The sequence below is a fragment of the Telmatherina bonti genome, assembly GCF_933228915.1.
Source record: "Telmatherina bonti genome assembly, chromosome: 11".
In the NCBI taxonomy this organism is placed as follows: domain Eukaryota; kingdom Metazoa; phylum Chordata; class Actinopteri; order Atheriniformes; family Telmatherinidae; genus Telmatherina; species Telmatherina bonti.
The window spans coordinates 35764983-35784496 of record NC_136629.1 but is presented as its reverse complement, the minus strand read 5'-3'; the positions used below and the strand labels follow the sequence as shown (position 1 = coordinate 35784496).

Below are 19514 nucleotides of genomic sequence, written 5' to 3'. Positions count from 1 at the left end.
GCCACCATGATTTATTAGTCTGGTTGTGAAAGTTCTGCATGATCTCATCTCTGTTATTCTCCACCATCTTTGGACATATCTCTTATTAGCATTTGAACTTCTGATCTATACTACATACAGATGTTCCAGCTGCTTGCTTATGGCTTTCCATATATGATGCTCCTACCTAAATTTGATACCCTTCTTTGCGCAGCCTGAACCTGGACTGCATGGTGTGGCAGACCCCAGCCTTCACTGCACCTTTTCTTAACACCTGTAGTTATTCTACGATGATGACTGCTACAATGCTGCCTTTTAAAACAGCCTTTTATAGCTACAAGAGGAACTTTTGAAAGCCAACTTCTTCAATTTGCACTGAAGTTTCTTTCATGACGGTTTTGCTCCTCTCACTCATTGGGTTATAACTGCCTGAGTGAATAGCAGCAGTTCTTCACATCCACTTCCTCGTGCATTCCTGGATCTTTGTTTCATCTATAAAAATGTCCTCCTTCTGATTTGGAAATTGTGCTTTTTCACTTGCTAATTGCAAGCACAACAACAGCTTTTCTTCACGTGTCCCTGTCACTGTGTGCTTTGGCCGTCTCACTACAGAGGGTTAACAAACATAAGTAGACACTCACCTCCATCTATTTTTCTCCCCATGTTAGCAGATGGCCTGGATTATTTTGGCCCAGAGGAGGAGAGCAGTTCCAACTGCAGCAGCCGAGCCACCAGTCCTCCTCCTGGTCAGCATGTGAAACTACAGAATCCTGTATTTTTGCACTCGATCAAGTATACATGACAATGATGTGAAGCACTCAGTATTGTGATTATACATTTGATTTACAATGTACCTCTTGAAGCTTTGCCCCATTTGTTTTTTGTTTGTTCTACATGTTCATATGTAAAGGCGTTGACCGTGAGCTGTATGAACTGACCATTTGCAAACTGGAAACCAGCAACATGAGCAGTCACCTTGAAGACACTTTCAATCGCCTAATGTCCACAGCAGGACAGACAAGCATCATTCTCAGGTATGCAGACGGTGTATGTCTATATCATGTCAACTTTATGATTCTGTTTAAATTTACTGTAATAAATAAAAAGAAGGAAATTATTGCTGCACATCTAATAGTGTTACAATGTAGACATTGTGATTTAGTGTGTGTTACTATGTTTTTAAACAGAAAATCTTTGCCTGATGAAGAAGTGGGTGCAGAGGCTTCCAAAGTGATCGATGGGCTTCCAAACCTATCCTTCATGCAGGCCAGGTTCCTCATGTTTCCAAGTGTCCTGACACCCAAACATGCTGCTTCCCAAGATAACAATGATATGTAACACCTGTGGGTTCAATCTACTACTTATTGCACATTTGTGTGATGTAACAAAACTGTAAGAACGAAAGAAAGACAGCAGCTCTTCCTGTTTTTGTGAAACTGCTTCACCTGCTGGTGATTTACTGCACCTACACTAAACTCAGAAAAGATTCTGAATATTTGCAAAATAAAGATTTAATATCAAAGCCCATTAATCAGAAAAGTTTAGATAAGCAGGCCTGCAGCTGCAGTGTTGTAGTATTATTATTAAAGTGATATCTTTTGGTTTAATTTATTTATGAATATATATCACATTCACTGACATGTATTCACTTTAGATGCTTTTCATGAAAGCATTATTTTCATTAAAAAGCATTTTGATTAATGGATCATGGAAGAGATTATGTGGTTTAATATTTGAGAGTTCCTGAACATGTACAGTGGTATTTATGATGATGTGTGGAAATTATTTTTCTTTTGTTTGCAATATGTCAACAGTGTATCGGAATGTAAGTCCACTTTAAAAACAGGATGCATTTCCTAAAATGGTGCGAAATAGTTGCATTTTATTAAAAATAATGTGAATATCTTGGAAGCAGTCTTTTTTTTTTTTTTTAACAAAGCTCTATTGACAATATGGACATTACAAGATATGAATGCAGTACAGAATGTGAACAGGAACAATAATAGGGGATCAAAGAGTCAGGAGTACAAAGGAATACATGCTTTTCAAAAAATGTTGAATAGCAGACATAAATCAGTGGTTTTAACGGCTTTCTTATTTATTTATTATTTGAATGTTTTATTGTTGTGAGGCATTGTTTGAGTTCTTTTAGAAAGATAAATAAAACTTTTTTTTTTTTTTTTGGGAATTTACATTTATGGATATGGTATTTTGCCAGCAACAAAATTAGATTGATGATGAAATATTGATCTGATTTGGCAGGGTTAAAGGGAAAAAAGTAAAAAAAAAAAAAAAAAAGATCTTCATAAAAGGGTATGAATAAATATGAGCACAACTGTATATTTAACAGATATATATATATACATGTACACACACACACACACACACACACACACACACACACATATGTATATATATATATATATATACATATGTATGTGTGTGTGTACATGTATACATGTACACATTTATATATATATATATATATATATATATATATATATATATATATATATATATATATATATATATATATATATATATATATATATATATGTGTGTGTGTGTGTGTGTGTATGTATTGTAAACAATATTTATATACTGAAAGATACAGAAGATCATTCCTGCCAGCAGCTATCAGCCTCCGGAACAAAACCTCCTCTAGTTAATTAATATTATCTACTACAATATTGAATTTCCCTTTGGGGATTAATAAAGTATTTTTCATTCATTCATTCATATGTTCAAAGCAAAAGGAAAAACTTGGTTTAATACAGAAAGAGATCAGAATACAAACATCATTCCACAATCTGGTAGAGGCGGGGCACGACCAAAATAAATGAAATATGTCTTCAGGGTGTCCTTCACAAAAAGAGAAAGTTAATTCTATATCTTTTTAAAATGTTTGTGTGGAAGCAGTCATAGACATTAATAAATAAATAATCTTTATTAATATCTGTGGAAGAAGTGGTCTGCTGGCTGTCATCAGAGCGACACACACCGGATGAGCACCCTTCCCTTCCTTCCTCCTCTCGGCCGGGTTGGCGTGTCTTCCTTCCGGCTTGCTGAAGAAACTTCAGGGAGGTTCAGCGACAACTGGGCTTTTACACAATGGACAGCCAGGGAAGGAAAGTGGTGGTCTGTGACAATGGAACCGGAGTAAGTTTGCAGTGTTGGTTTTGCTTGTTATTGAGGTTTTAGGTTTCGTTAAACGACGCCGTGATGTCGAACGATTTGCTGAAACAGGAAGTGGGGCTGTCAGCTAGCTGGGCGTGTTGCTAACTAGCGTGTTAGCCTGCTAATTTTCATTCATCCAGACTTGACACGGAAATGGCCAGAAAAATGGGTGCAAATGTAATGATAAATGCTGAATTTATAGCTGTAACTGTTTAGCAATATAACCGCTCATAATCCCAAATTCAAGCAGATAATGAATAGTTAATTTCCGCAACTAGGCTAAAGCTGCTAACTAGCATGCTAGGCTAAACAGCTGTATGTCTGGTTCCTGCAGTCTGATGTTTTTTTGTTCAGTAATCACGGAGAATTTTCAGATTTGTTGCTTGTGCTTTTCATTTGATTTGCTCAATAAGTAAAATATGTTATGCATATATATTTATATATATATTTCTATAAAACACCCATGGGCAGCTAGGTGTAACGTTATGTAGGCCGTGCCAGGTGAATCGAGGCACCTCCTCTGTTTTCTCTCGAAACTAACTTGCTTTCCTAAAGAAGGCCTTGTGAAGATCTGTCAACACTTTCATGATTTATCACCCTTGTTTTTCACATATCAGATCAGATTTACAACTGTAGGCAGATTTAGGAAGTCGTTGAAGCTTCATCTGAACTATTACGGAAGGACCAAGATATCAGTGGAAAATAACCAGTTTCCAACCTGAAGTTGCAGAAATCCTCATTCACTGATCTTATTTTCTTTCTTTCTTTCTTCTTTTTTTCCCCCTCAAGACTTGGCAGCCAGATGTTACTCTTTGAGTTTGGCATTTCCTTGCAGTGATAATGTTTTATTGTTTTAATGTTTTATTGGCATGCTCAGAATGGGGGATTGGATTGAAGTCGATGCAATCAGTTGGTTTCTATTATAGGATATGTATGAATTGGCTTGAAATTAATTGTATGTTGATTTGTGTATGTAAATTCCCCTCTCACAACATTGTTGTGAAGTGGCGCTATACTAATAAAGCTGAATTGAATAGTAATAATTATAAAAAAGCCATTTTTCCATCAGAATTTTTATGCAATTGGAAATTCAGTGGTTATTCTTATTTGCTCAGCCACACACACACACACACACACACACAGGTAACAGGATCTGTTTTGGGGTGCAAGCACTTCCTCGTCTAACCTCCGTCAGCAGTCAGGGAGGATGTTGGCTCAGCACGTTACTGACTAATAAGGCTTTTTTTTCTGAGAGGAGACTTTTTCAGAAGCAGAAAGGACTGCCCTATATCGGGGCTGAACTGAGGAGTCAAGAGGAAGTGAAAAGTCTAAACCACAGCCACTTAGTTCATAGACACGTTGCGTTTCACATAGCCTATTGAACGACCTTTTAATGCTATTTAGTGGGGCTACACGCACATATATGCTTGTAAAACAAGAGAGGCGACTCAGTCTTTTGGTTTGTTGACAAAGTTATCTTCCTTCTAATTCACAATGGAAAGAAAAATGAACTGGTTTTAGTGTCTTGCATTTGCATTGATTCTATAAAGTCCTTTTAGTTGATAAAATTGCTTTTTGTTTAATTTTCTTTTTTCTTTTTATTTATTTATTTTGAGATTTGCACAAATTCCCAACATATGGCAGATGCAGTTGTGGTTTATTTGCAGTTTGTTAAAAGGCCAATATGAAATCAGTGTTTTAGTATTTGTCTGCTGTTTTGGTTATCACTGATGCACTCGGATATCTGTCTGCTCTGGTTTTGATGCTTCCTGATATGAAGTGCTGCTCCACAGCTCAGTGATAAGGTTCTGAAACTACTGCAAAGTGAGCAGCAATGACCTCATCCTGCACTACGAAGTGGTGTTGAAACTTCATTGTATTTTAAGTGAAGGCAATAAGTCAAAAAACAAATTTAGATTTGAGTCTTACTGACATTTTAATATTTTGTTTTAACATAGGGGAGATTTTTAAAAAGCGCGAAGAGAGCAAGGGTTGTGAAATCAACTAGAGATTAAAAATCTTTGTTTCTTTGGTTAGTTGAGCTAAACCATGTATGTTCTCTTTGTAAACATTCATCCTAATGGATTTTTTTTGTTTGCAGGCAAGAAATATATATGCAAATTCCAAATAGTGTTTCTCAGGCAGACCAAATTGCCTGAAACTTAATCTGCTTTTATTTAAAAAAGATGTCATTGATATCTTACTTTAATGTTCAAGTTTCATCTCATCACCACTTGCATGCATTTTTTTTCTAATCGCATTCTCTACCCTCTTTCTTATCTTTCCGTTTTAGTTTGTCAAGTGCGGTTATGCAGGCTCCAACTTCCCAGAGCACATCTTCCCTGCGCTTGTTGGGAGGCCCATCATTCGCTCAACAGCCAAAGTGGGAAACATTGAGATCAAGGTACGAGCTGGTTGTATTGATGCTCCAGAAATGGTACTTTAAGCTGACCACCAAGCTTTTGTTTTAAAGTCTGTGTGTCTGGGAAACAAATAATGTGTAAAAATATGTAAAGTCATGTGTAAAATACATTAGTTATTGGTTTAACATAAAATTCCACGTTATCTTCAGCCCTTTTCTGCAAATATGACATTGAATCGATTGGAATTTGTGCAAACATAGGTTGCTTACTAGCAGGAGTTCATTACTTTATACCGTGGCACCTAGTTCTGCCTCTTTGCTGTCCTTTTCCCTTTTTTCAAAAATTCATTTTATTTATTTTTTTTATACCTGCCTTCTTCTTTCTCCATGTTTTGTTCTCCCTCGGTGAAGTAGAATGCCCAAAAAATGGTAAGTTCAGGTTGGTGTGTGCCTCCTGTTCTTGCCTGCTGCAGAGAGTTGTGCCATGTAATGCTCTCTTTTGAAAATGTATTTTGAGTTTTTCTCATTTTGTTTTCTTTTATTTACACACTTTTACTTACAATGATCTATCAGAACCGTCTGTTCTCCTACATCCAAAGTTGTTTGCTGATCTTTGGTGTCAAGTTTGAGAGTTGTTGGCCAAACAAGTGGCAGGGAGTAAGTTAGAGTGTTAATGTCCGCTTTTCTACAGGAAGAAAGTGTTAGGAGGAATAGCTGCGATGAATCACAGACCAGCTGTTATCGATGGAGATTTTGGACCAGTTCCATTAGCAGTCTCTGATCTCCTTGTGCATCCTGGCAGCTAAATAACCCCATCACCACCACCCCGAAATCCTGCTGCAGCTTTCAGATAAAAAAAGAAGTTAAAATGTCAGCTCCAGTTGAAGCACTTGGTTCCAAATGTTAGTTTTCCTGAATCTGTTTGCATTTTAGGGATTTTTTAAATTCAACTATTTATGAAGCACAGCAAATTTTTAAGTGAAATCCGCTTAGTGGCGGGGGTCTGCACTGACATAAAAGGGTTTCACCTCTTTACCAGTACAAAGGAAGGATCCATACATACCCAGGGATGGATGGCAGACAGCTGAGAATCAGAGACGGAAGCACATCTGGTTTCCTGGCTGTTCTTTCTTTACTTTTTTTTTTTATTGACACCACATGGAGGCAATGCCTGACTGGTACTTTAATGCCAAAGCGCACAGGATGAACCCATAAAATGGCTGCCCTCAGTAGGCTTTTGATGTCTCCAAGTGGAATGTGAGATGCTTAACTGTGTGGCTAACACTGAGCTCTAACCCAGCAGCTGTTTACACTGCCAGGCTGCTTTGCATGTGAATAGTTGAATGGGAATAAAACGAGTGGTTTACTGTAGCTGAGGGAAAGTGTTTCCAGGTGTAAATGCATGGAAAGTTATGCTTCGTGGTGCCTGCTGGGTAACTGAGTTTTAAACTGAAAGGCTAAATCACTGCAGTTGTTATCTGATGACTCAAAATGACCTCGTTTTAGAAGACAAATAGCAGAAAAAGGAGAGCTGAAACGGCATGGTTTTGCGCTCTGTCGGCACTGAATGGTCCAGTCTTGGATTGACAGGATGGATCGTCATGTATAAATATTTGTCTGTGTTAACGCCTTTCTCAGGACCTGATGGTGGGAGATGAAGCCAGCGAGCTGCGCTCCATGCTGGAAGTGAACTACCCCATGGAGAACGGCATCGTCAGGAACTGGGATGACATGAAACACCTTTGGGACTACACTTTTGGTCCAGAGAAGCTCAGCATCGACTCTCGCAACTGCAAGATCCTGCTGACCGAACCTCCAATGAATCCCACCAAGAACCGGGAGAAAATCATTGAGGTACAGTAACATAATCTCTCCTTTTATGTTTTAAACACATAAAAATAGTCCTGATCAGGCCTGAAAGACCGGATCAGGGTGCTTTTAGGCCTGCAGCCTCAGTAGAAGTCTTTTTTTTTTAGAAAGTATATTTAGTTTTCTATGAAATTAGGAGCACCAGCTTAATTTTTACTGAGTTTTCTTGTCATGCGTTACGTTTCAGAGTTAATTTCATGCTCTTTCCTCCTCATTCAACAACCTTACTTTCTGATTCCTGCCACAGGTGATGTTTGAGACCTACCAGTTTGCAGGAGTCTACATTGCTATCCAGGCTGTGTTGACGCTGTATGCCCAAGGTAAGAAGCCACACCTGGGCTGCAAGTTTGGTCAAACAAGACATACGACAGTTTTCACATTACAGATGTTTTACTGGTGTCCCTCTCTTCTCCCAAACCCTCACTCACATATTAGTTTTACCCAGGGTGAGTTACCCAGGCATAACAGAGGTCACTTATTAAAAGAGTTATCGTATTAGTTATCGTAATGCTTCATTCAGTATTTGTTCCTGGACTTTATTGCAGAAAGAAGATGGTTGAGCAAACCCCTCTGATGGACTTGCTTACATATTTTCAGTCATTGGGTTGAACATCTACCTGAATTAGTCTTATTTGTTAAAAAGATTGATTATTAAGAGTAATATTTGTGTGTTTCAGGCCTTCTCACCGGTGTGGTGGTAGACTCCGGCGATGGTGTGACACACATTTGTCCAGTCTATGAAGGCTTCAGTCTGCCTCATCTGACGAGACGTCTGGACATTGCAGGCAGGGACATCACCCGCTACCTCATTAAGGTAACAGTTTCATTAAAGTCACATGAGACAGTGACTTCCGAAGTGTTTTGGTGCTTTTTAGCTTTTTGATATGTCGCTCACCGTCTTTCTGCTTTTTGTTTCTCTTTCCTGCGTTGTCCTCTTTCACAGTTGTTGCTGCTGAGGGGTTATGCCTTCAACCACTCTGCGGACTTTGAGACGGTGCGCATGATGAAGGAGAAGCTGTGCTACGTGGGCTACAACATCGAGCAAGAGCAGAAGCTGGCACTGGAAACCACCGTTCTGGTGGAATCATACACGGTACACTTGCATGCTTCGTTTTACAGGTAGATAAAGTGGAATGGTATACATGTAAGTATATCATTAGATTAATAAAGTGTTGGAGAGGTGAGGCTTGTGTAAATGGTACCTCCTGACCAATCAGGGAAAATGATCATTGGAAATGGGCCAGTTCATTAACACATTGACTTGAGGAGCAGTTTCTGTGGCAGCTTTGCTAAATGGCTTCATCAATGGTGGATCTGTAGCTTTTAACCTAGATTGCACAGTATGTAAATATTCATCCTCAATTATTCTAAAGGATTTCATATATCCATGTTTATGGCCGGTCATTTTCTCTTAAAACGCTTCTTTTCATAATCATTAATGCGCTTAAGCCAGGGTGAGTATCTGGCATTGACATACAGTGTCAGTCATTAGGTTTGTGACACAGTTAAGCTGCATTCAACTGCAGGAACCTTTTCCAACAAAAAGACTTGTTTGTTTCCACTGCAAGGAGCTTAGCACAGTTCTGGTGAAGATGTTTTATCCCTGGAATCAAACTACTTTCTAACTTTCCAATTCTAACCCTAGCAGATATATTCTAATGCACAAGTAAAGACTAAATTATTTAAATATATAAAGTGGAACACACTTCCTTGTTTCACTGATCTGTCTCGTTAGAGCTGCACTCGTGTCATTAGACCTGAGAGGAAGTGCAAAACAACTTGGGCTTGAAATAACATTTTTTATTTCTCACATATGAAGAGTAGAGAGAAGTAGTGTAACTTCAGGGTTTCTGGGTTGAATTTAAGATACATTAATTATATTAAACCTGCTCTGTCATGTAGATCCATGATATTTTTTGCTGTGATTATCAGCTTTGTAATGGACATGTAAGGCAGCAGAAAACCTCTTAAGAAAGGAGTTGCTGCCCTCAAATGGATATAGTGTGCATATAATCCTTGATTGCTATAAAGTGGGGGAAAATTAACTGAAAAATCACTTTGTGAAAAGATGGATTAAAAACAAACAAAAAGGACTTGGAGGAAGTTTTGTTCTCTCTTTATGCATTTTTATTCCCCTGCTTTCCAAGATGCATGCAGTGTAAACCTGCTTGCAGCCCTGATGTTTTGCAAATATACCAAAAAACAGACGATAAAACTTACTTTTAAGGACTTTTAAGGACTAGGATCAAACTTGAGCCGTGAAGGCAAGATAACTAGCCAGAAAAGTACTGAATATTACATTTTATATGTATAATATCTTTATAAGGCACATTCGCTATCTATTTTAAGCTTAGCATTTTTATAAGTTGGTCCAGTTACGGCCCTTGGGAGAATCCAGTTTTTGCTTTATTTGTTTTTCATGTAAAATTAGTTCATTCCATGCCTTCCACATGTGCACAAGTTTCCTATTCCTGCTTTAAATAGCATCAGCGTAGAAAGAATTCCTCTCAGAGGATTTGTTATTCAAAAAAGTGGCTGCATTTTTAAGTAATCAAAACGAATAGGGTAACTAAATCTGGTTCAGCACACAGCTAAAGAGCCTACCACATGGACGCCGTTGGCTGCCTAAGGACAGGGCAGTGCCGCTGACTAACTGTTTTCTCTGGGTCTCAAACATATGGGGGTGCAGCGTGCCTCCATCAGGCTTGCTTTTCTTTCCAAGGTCCTTTTTCCATGCAGAGGGAACCACAGAATCTAAACGCCGGTCTTGAAGTTTGTGTTACTGCACGCCTTACCGAGCACATGTTGTGTCTCCGAGCTCACTGTGACCATGTGTGTTTTGGTTAGTGTAGGCGAGTATGTATGTAGAGTGTGCCGAAACAAGGAGGGCAATGTAACTGTGGCCGAAGGGCCCTGAACTGCGTGTTACATCATTTCCTGTGCAGCCACTCTGTGGCGGTGGCTGGGCTCTGCTTCCTCCCACTGCTCTCAGCTGAATGAAGCCTTTTTATAGTCGCGCATATTCACTCTGCCTCATTTGGAGCCCGCAGTTTCTGGGCTCTACCTTTTGGTTCAGTAAAATCAGGAGTAATTTCTTATTAGAAGTTTTAAAAAAAACCAACTTATTTTTCTTTGGGAAATATATTAAGAAATGTTTTAAAGTCTCAATTTAAGTCTCAATTCTTGTAATTGAGCATTACACCCCCAGAGGCTTTTGTACGTTAAATCTTACCTCTTCAGTGGTGTCACACTCTTTTATCCCCTCTTTTCATCTTCTTCCTCCCACACATCTCCAGCTGCCAGATGGACGTGTGATTAAGGTGGGAGGAGAGCGGTTTGAGGCCCCCGAGGCTCTGTTCCAGCCCCACCTCATCAACGTGGAGGGCGTCGGAGTGGCTGAACTCCTCTTCAATACCATCCAAGCAGCTGACATCGACACCAGGTGAGGCCAATAAAAAGTGCACATATATACCGCAGCATCAATAAAGACGGTAAGATACAACAATAAATGCTTTCCCAGAAGTGACTCATTGTTTCCTCTGGATTACACGTTACAGTGTGTTAACACATTAATGTACAAACACACACAGACATTTTGGGAAGAGATGGATGGATGGATGCAAAATGGTGGCGTAAGATACTCTGAGCGCTCACTGAAGCCGTTGAGGATTTTGAACTTTGGCGTTGAAGGCAGCAAGGAAACCCAGTCAATCATAATTATTAACCCCTTCCTCCCATGTTGAATGCTTATGTACCTGAGAACATCTGTTTTGAGGATTAATTTTCAAAATTTGCAGACTTGAAATGAACAAGATTAAACTTTTCTTGCAAAAAAAAACAAAAAAACCCCAACCTTTTTTAATATATATATTTTTACAAGCTGTTCGGTCTCTTCATCTTTGTGAAACTTTCCCAGGCCTGAGTTCTACAAACACATCGTGTTGTCGGGAGGATCCACCATGTACCCGGGCCTGCCGTCTCGGCTGGAGAGGGAACTCAAGCAGCTGTATCTGGAGCGTGTCCTCAAGGGAGATGTGGACAAGCTTTCGGTGAGAAAACGACTCAACACCTCTTCTATAAGTGACTCCATGACAAGCATGACTCAGTCGGATCTAAAACTGGTCTGGTGTGGTTCACAGTATGACTGTGAAAGACTATTTTTTGCAACTTGGTTGTGCTGTGACCAAACAACAACAACAAAAAAAAAAACCTGAATGAGCTTGGTGTCTTGAACATGCTGGTTAGCTCAGATAATCTAAATGCTGCCTTTACTGGACAACCTCCCAACTGGTGTGAATTAAAATTTCCAGCTGATTCTCAGTTTAAGTTTGCTTGGGTGGGGTTTCCCACATGAGAGCGCACGGAAGAGGAATGAAAACGTTAAAGCAATATATTTGATCCAAATTGCTGTGCATAATCTCCTAAATAAGTCTCATTAAAATAAACAACTAACTTTGAGCAGTGTTTTATAACAAACCTGCACACTTTGCAAACTCACACCAGCTGAGTGTACACAGATCACCAGCAGAGGGGGCAAGAGGCTAATGGACGTGTCACCTAAACCAAATAACACACAAGTTCACTTTACTTTGACTGATATTTGTTTTGGGACGATATTGCCTTTATATTTTAATGCCTTTATGTTGGAGGCATATATGATTTTACTATTTAACTGTTTGGTAAACACAGCCTCGTACATGAACCGTTTCCTGCCTGCAACTGCTTTTGGCCGCAGTTGCCTCAAAACTGTTTATCTCATTTAGGAACGGAAGGCTGGGAAGGAATTTTGTGGAAAGTGATGCAACTGTGCAAGACACAATTTTTGTTTTATGTTTAATAGACACCGTTGAGCAGTGGCTGAAAAGAAAAGGCTGTTGAGCTTCTCATTTTATGCTAAAGTAAATGGCTCGGGACACCGCCTAATGTGTTTGTTACTGAGTTAAGGCGGAGGAGCAACGTGAGCAACAAACAGAAGCTGCACCTTCACCCTATTTGGTGGAAATATGAGTGTTTAGACATACTTTTATCCCACTAATGGCGGGTAGGTGTGTTCTTCTGAGAAATTAGTTTGATGACAAATTTTTATTTTAAACGTAACTTTTCAATGCAAAAGATGAAAAGAAATGATCAGATGCTGTTTTAATGATTTGCACTTCTGAAAAGGAGGAAAAATCAATGCAAGCTTCGTAAACTACAACATATTTAAAGACACAACGTACATATGATTCACATTAGATCATTCATACCAACAAATACTACTTTCAATCAATTTCTGTAGCCAAACATCTGCATTTAGAATATCTGAGGTTTTGTTTCCTGCCTCTAGAGTGATTGGTTTAATATTGATTGATGCTTCATGTTTAATTTAAATGGTTATTTATCATATTTTGTATTTACAGAAAAAATGAGCGTGTAAAATAAGGACATAGAAATGAAATCTGGATCGCATATAAAAACATTAAACCCTCATGAAAAATATCTTCATATCTTTGTAAACTGGCTCATGTTTGAAGCTCTGATCCAACATTTAAACAGTCTTATCATTCAGCACCACAGACTAAAATACACCTCATTCTAGTCCACATCCTGTAAATTTAAGAGTACCATTTCCTCCGATATTATTCCCATTTGTCCACATATTATGATCCTGATAATTGACTTTGTGGGTTATAGAAATGTCTTGATTTTAGAGAATGATCTGTGGAAATCGGTTTTAGTTTTTCTGACATTGTCTCTAAGGAGAAATTAATTTGACCAGACTGTCAGAAGGCCGCTGAGATGATTTTAGATGGTGAAATATGTAAAGAATCGTTATTCGGATCGACACTTACTTTGTTTTGCACTGATGAGATTAAAAAAAAAAAATGGTTAAACTAATCAGCTGATTAAAAGCTGATTCCAAAGAAATGTCTTTGTTACTAAAAATCTTCCTGCAGTCGCTGTTCACCATCCTAAGTAAACATGTAAACTATATTTCAAAGGAATATTGTGCTCAGAGCTTGTTATTCAGCTGTGACCAAATGATCAAAATGAAGCAGTAGCAGTGTTAACCCTGCTTATCTTTTATATTTAATCTCAGGGTTAGTATCTTTTTGTCTGAACGTTTTTGTTAAAAATAGTGTCAGGATGTCTTGAGGTCAGAATGTGCCACACAGCAATCATTTAACATTTATAACAGAAAATTTTACTGAGTCAAATGCTTCAATTTCAGAAACATTAAATATCTCTTATTGCTCCCCAAAATTAGTTTTATTGGACTTAAAAGGTTGCTTCCGGTTTCAGCCAGCTTTTAGATAAAAATGGGATAGAGTAGCGTGCGCTTGAAGCTCATTGGGCTTCTTTGTTTCTAAACAAGGTTTATTGTGCCATTAAAGCTTGTTACATCCTCCACGACAAGCGAGAAGGTTTTTCTTCTTGTCGATGCCCTGAGAAGAAAAAAAACGTCATGTGTTCTCGCGGACGGGTTTGAAGACATGTCGACACATCAGACTAGCAGATGTTTTTCCTTGCGGAGCTCCGAGAAGTATCCTGTGATTGTTTGTATGTTTGAGGTGGGTACTAACCAAACGGCAACCTCAGGGGGTTAAAAGTAAAGCCTATACGGAAGTGTAAAAAAGTGCAGTTCCCACTTCATCCACTAGGGGCTGCAAAACAGAGCGAATCCCCATAGACTCCGATGTTAAAAAGACCAACTTCACAGCAGAAATAACTATGTTTACAGCAGAAATAAACATGTGTACAGCAGAAATAAACATATTTACAGCAGAAATAAGTTTACAGGCTGCTACAAAATCCACTTTAGGTTTAATAGGTCAGGTTTACCTTCATGACAACTGTGGGGGGAGTAAATTTTTTTCTAAGTCAACCTTTTAAAAGTAATTTATTCTTGAAATTCTGCATATTTAGGGGTGTGTCCTTTTGATTGACAGGTACCCGATCTCCCGCTTCAAGTAAGAGGAACGTAGAACAACCGCGGTTTTTAGCCAGTTAACAACGTGACTTAGCTTTAGCCCGCTTACCTCTGTTAGCTGGTTAGCTCCTGTTATCTCCAGGTTAGCTGTTAGCTACAGAAAGCTCAGAGTTCGCTCGATGTCAATCATCCACAGCCCCCCCTCTCAGCTCCACCTCTTTGCCCATATTTGTATTTTACGGGGGAGACGACACTCATGCCCCTGCCAAGATGGCGATGGTAGGAACCGCCCACCGAGCTTCAATTCAGCTCTTCAGAAACCTACGGGTGACGTCACGGAGACTCCGCCCATCTTTTATATACAGCCTAGGGTGCTAAACCAGGAAAGCATGAAACAGCAAGTTGTTGCTGTTACTGGTAAAACGGATTGTTTTGATAAACATTTTTACAACATGTGACATGAAAACACACGGACCCAACCGCACAACCCGCCCTGCTGTGGACAAAGTTGCTGATTAAATATGAAATAACCGGTTTTATTGCACATAAAAGCAGACATCGCTGCCCGCAGTGATCCCTCCACGCTGCAGACGAAGTTTCTCGTGGAGGATGAATGGACCAGACGAAAAAGACTTTTTTTCTTTTTCTTGTGGCCTTAAGAGCAAGAACGAAGTTCTCGCTTCTCATGGAGGATCCAACAAGCTTAAGGAAAAGAGACGCCTTTTTTCTGCTTATTTTGTGCACAAATCAGGGACCTGGTCATGAGGAGCCCTGAAATATCCATGCTAGTATAAAAAGTTGTGCGTTTGCATCACTGGTTGTCTACCTAACTTGATGAGACCCAGCTGAAGCTTTTTCCTTTTTTAGTTTCCTGTGGATCAATTTTATTTTATGCGGATTCCTTTCAGGCTGATTAGAGAAACACAAAGACCTTCATCTGTGAACTTTCAGTCGCATCATGAACTTATTACATGCCTCTCTGTCCCCCAGAAATTTAAGATCCGGATCGAGGATCCTCCCAGGCGAAAGCACATGGTGTTCCTGGGCGGAGCTGTGCTGGCCGACATCATGAAGGACAAGGACAACTTCTGGCTGACCCGGGAGGAGTACCAGGAGAAAGGAGTCCGTGTGCTGGAAAAACTCGGAGTCACCGTCAGATAAAGCACTGGACGGACAGAACAAACACACACAACACATTCACAGTACACACACATTTCCCCTCTCGCCCACATTGCAGAGTATATATGTATTTATCCCTCCTGTTTTTGGCTCATTTTTCCTCAACCATCAGTGGGAAGCGAGCCTTCACCACTTCCTCTCTTAATTCCTCCTCTCTTCTCTCCTGGTTGAGGATTTGCTCACACTTTTCCTTGCAAACCCTAAGAACTAATTTCACTTTTGCAGATTTTTAGGAAATTGGGTACTTAAAGTCCAAATTGAAGGGTCATTGTTGCCCTGATGGTGCATTTTCACAGAACGCTGTTAAAACGGTTAAAACTACGGCAGGTGTTGTCACCTGCAAACAGGGTGAACCCACCAGCCAAAAGTTTACTTTAGTTTCCTCCCTTTTTAAAGGGGATCAGTGACAGAAAGTTTCACAACTGGTAATGTCCCAGCCCATCACAAACAGCCACGGTCGCTTTCAGCATCTGTTCCAGGTGAGCGCGTACTGATCACATTTTTATGTCGGTTTTTATAAGTGATATAAAGTTTCTTTCCTGGGAGAGGGATTACTTTCTGCTTTTTTTTTCTTCTTTTGTTGGATGTATGAGTTCAGTTTATATCTTTAAAATCAGATTCCCCCCCCACTCTATTAGCTTTGTTCCCTATTAGCTTTCTATTCCCTTTTCTATTAAAGGGACAAATACACAAACTAAAAGCCCCTGAGCTTGGCATCGGGTGTGTGACGGTACTTTTGGGGTTAGCGGGTGGTGAGACGGTGTTAGGATGCAGGAGGGGAGGAGTTTATTATTTGTTCTTCATCAAATAGCCTCGCCTCTGCCTCCTCTGGATGTAAAACCTTAATGAATGAATGGATGTAAACAGTTGCAGCAATATTTGAAACTGTGTTGACACTCGTACCTTACAAACTATCCTTTCAGATCCACGGAAGCGTGGAGGCATTTGTAGGTTAAGGATCGGATCTATTTAATTCATAAAACTTGGAAAAATAAAACGATATCTTATAAAAGTTGAATCATTGTTGAGACCATATTTAAGTTCTCCAGTCTTTGAATCCCAGCGGTTGACTTAATGTCACTGGAGGCACTTCTATTTTGAGATAAATGTGTATATTTTTTTTTTTTTCCTCTTTCCATGAACGTCTATCCAGTGCCAAGTGCAGTTAATGTTACTGGATCTCATGTTTTAATGTCTTTCTTTTTGTCACTTTTTGTTTTTATTTTCCTGTGTTGTTCATAGCATAACTGCCTAACGCTGATTTAAATAAAGAAAAGTGATTTATAAGGATTGTTGTGTAGCGGGTTATTAAATTATTGTGATAATTTCTTTAAATTTTTCCAGATATTTACTGGAATTTTGTTTCATCTGGAGGTCAGACTAAATTAGACGGTCTCTACAAAGGAGAGGATGGACGGGGTTTTGTCTGCAGATGGGGACCACGTCTCTGCACACAAACCAGGAGGAGGAAGAGGAAGTGGAACAGTGGAGCAGAGAACTGGCGCCACCGAAGGAAGAGGCTCTCTTTCCGTGCCTGAAATAAAGATCTCACCCAGACTCTTCCGGCCATGTTCCATTTTAATCCCAAGACTCATACCACTTCCCTCTTAACCCTCAAACTGTTACCTCCGAGGCGCCGTGTGGCGTTTCCTTCCTGCCTGATCAGGAGAGGAGGCATCACCTGAGCGGCACTATATTTTTTTTATCGGCAAAAAATAATTTATATGTTCATTTTTCTGAGCTTAAACTAAGTATTGAGTTGTTTTGCTCTGGTGGCTGAATTGAAAAGGAGTGCAGTGCAGAGAGTCTGGTCCGATCGCTGAGGCCTTTAGTGATGAATATTGTGCTTTGAGTTACTTACTGGGGTTTTTAAAAATCAAGGTAAAGTAAAATCTAATTTTATTTTAGCATAAACTGTGTCCATGTTAGTCATTTAAAACCAATGGAAACCATTTTTCCCTCTCAGTACATAAGCTTAAAGCGTCACTATATTTTTATTGGCAAAAAATAGTTAATATATTCATTTTTCTGAGCTTAAACTAAGAATTTAGTCGTTTTGCTCTGATGGCTGGGTTGAATTTATACAAGCTCTCTATGATAGTAACAAGCTTTTCCACAGGGTGGGAGTAGAGGGATGCTTCTCCGTAGTTTAATCTCAGATTTAGGGTTAAAATCAGAAGTATGCTAAGGCAATAACCTTGTCTTTTACTAACTACCTCTGCAACATTTTTGTTCAGCTCATCTCATTCAAATAATTTAGATGTGATGGAAACATATCAGGGCAGAAATGTGACCAATGCGAGCTGTCTGGGTGCCATGCAGACTAAAATCTCTGTTGTAAGGGGGAAAAAAAAAGTCAAATCCTGCCTATCTTTGGACATGAGACCACGGCCACCCATTCCAGTAAACTGTGGTGGGAAGTGAACGCTGGTGCTGTGTGCACCCAGAGAGGCCACGCTGACCCCATTACACGAGCAGATATCTTAAATGTTTGCACATGTGGACTGTGATGCTGTTTGCAGCCGTTGAGCTGCTTAGCAGGCCCCCAAAAGCCCTCAGGGACCCTCTTTCTCTTTTCTCTCTCTCCCTCCCCCTCCCCACTCTTGCGCTCCATCATTATCGCCCACATGCTTTTCCAGAGACATCCTGAGTGAAACAGCTCGACGTCCTCGATGGCTATCACATGTTCCCGCTGAGGAGGGAGAGGCAGCTGGGGAAAGACATCTTGAGGAGAAGAAGATGGGGTTTTTCCTCTTTGTGCTTTCTTTCATTAAAAACTTTGCCTCAAACTGTTCAAGTTTTCAAAACATGGTGAAAAAGTTTGGCTTTCTATCTTCTGGGCCTCCTCATGAAGTCATTCTTTTCTTCCTCTGTAACTCTCAAGTTTCTGTATGTTTTAAAAACTGAGTCTGGGGGTTGCAAGATCAAGGCTCAAACAAATCTTATAGATGCCAAATGAGGAGTCCAGGTTGCAATGACTGAAAATATGCTCTTTAACAAGTCTGATTCTACTACTAGTCAAAAAAACTTTTAAAATGTCTTTTTAGCAAGTAATATGACAGAGATTAGAGATTAAACTGCCAAAGATCATATCAATAAACCCGAAGGTGGCTGTTTTGTGAGCAAATTGAACCAAACGCATTAATTTCTCGTTAAATTTTGAGATGCTTTGTTGGGAGAAAGTAAAACTGCACCCCAGCAGTGGTGGCTTACTCCTCCTATGAAACACGGTGGTAGAATCATGACTGGGACCGATGAATCCTGAACCATACCAGCAGACATGAGGAAAACTAAAGTCTCACCAGAACATGGGTTCTTTTCTTGCTTGTTTGATTCCTGTGCACATTTCTTTGAGGCTTCTGCTCAAACGTACAGTCAGAATGAAACGATAACATTTCTGCAACCACGAGATCTATTTAAATATATCTTTGAGTCATAGTAAAAGTACCACATGTGAGATCTGTTAAGAATTTCAGTCTATATTTCACTGATTAGGAATGAAGATATCGCATGGCACACATGAAGAAGGAAATGAAACTTTGGGACGATGCAGCTGTAGTTGTAAACACCTATCAAATCATAGCACAACATGTGAACATTAACGACAGCCCTGATTAAGTGAAAAGGAACAAAATTAGAGAAGTTTTAGTGCGATCGCTAGATCTCTCAAATGGCCGTTTTGGCTGGCACACTGTGGTACTATCTGTTCACAAAGTCCCGCAGCAACAGGACTTCAGGTTGTAAAAGGGTAAAATATATTTATCACATCTGTTAGAACAACAGGAAACAGCAAAAGTTGTTATATTTGTGCAGGATAAAACTCTTTGAAGGCTCATGTTTGATGTTTGGATCTAATTTGTGTGCATTTAAGAAATTTTTTGCCGTCAAGTACATTAAATTTGATCGTTTACACTAAAACAACTTATAGGAAAAGAGAACATCAAGCTGAACGAATAATTTCACACACTCCAAACGGTATATTGGGGCCGCAGATATAGGGAAGTATCAATGCAAGACTAAAATTAAGCAGCAACTTGC

General features: G+C 39.5%; 1 protein-coding gene across 2 annotated transcripts; it reads left to right on the top strand.

The window, feature by feature from the left end:
* The first annotated feature begins 3008 nt into the window (after positions 1-3008).
* Positions 3009-16767, top strand: actr2b (actin related protein 2b). 2 transcript variants are annotated; one of them, XM_079248441.1, is made up of 10 exons: positions 3009-3138; positions 5450-5560; positions 5933-5947; positions 7157-7372; positions 7635-7707; positions 8065-8201; positions 8331-8480; positions 10684-10829; positions 11304-11436; positions 15288-16767. In XM_079248441.1, the coding sequence occupies exons 1-10, from the start codon at positions 3091-3093 to the stop codon at positions 15456-15458; spliced, it is 1200 nt and encodes a 399-aa protein (XP_079104567.1). In that variant the 5' UTR covers positions 3009-3090; the 3' UTR covers positions 15459-16767. The 2 variants fall into 2 exon arrangements, with proteins under 2 accessions (XP_079104567.1, XP_079104568.1); XM_079248442.1 differs by lacking the exon at positions 5933-5947.
* Positions 16768-19514: the final 2747 nt, after the last annotated feature.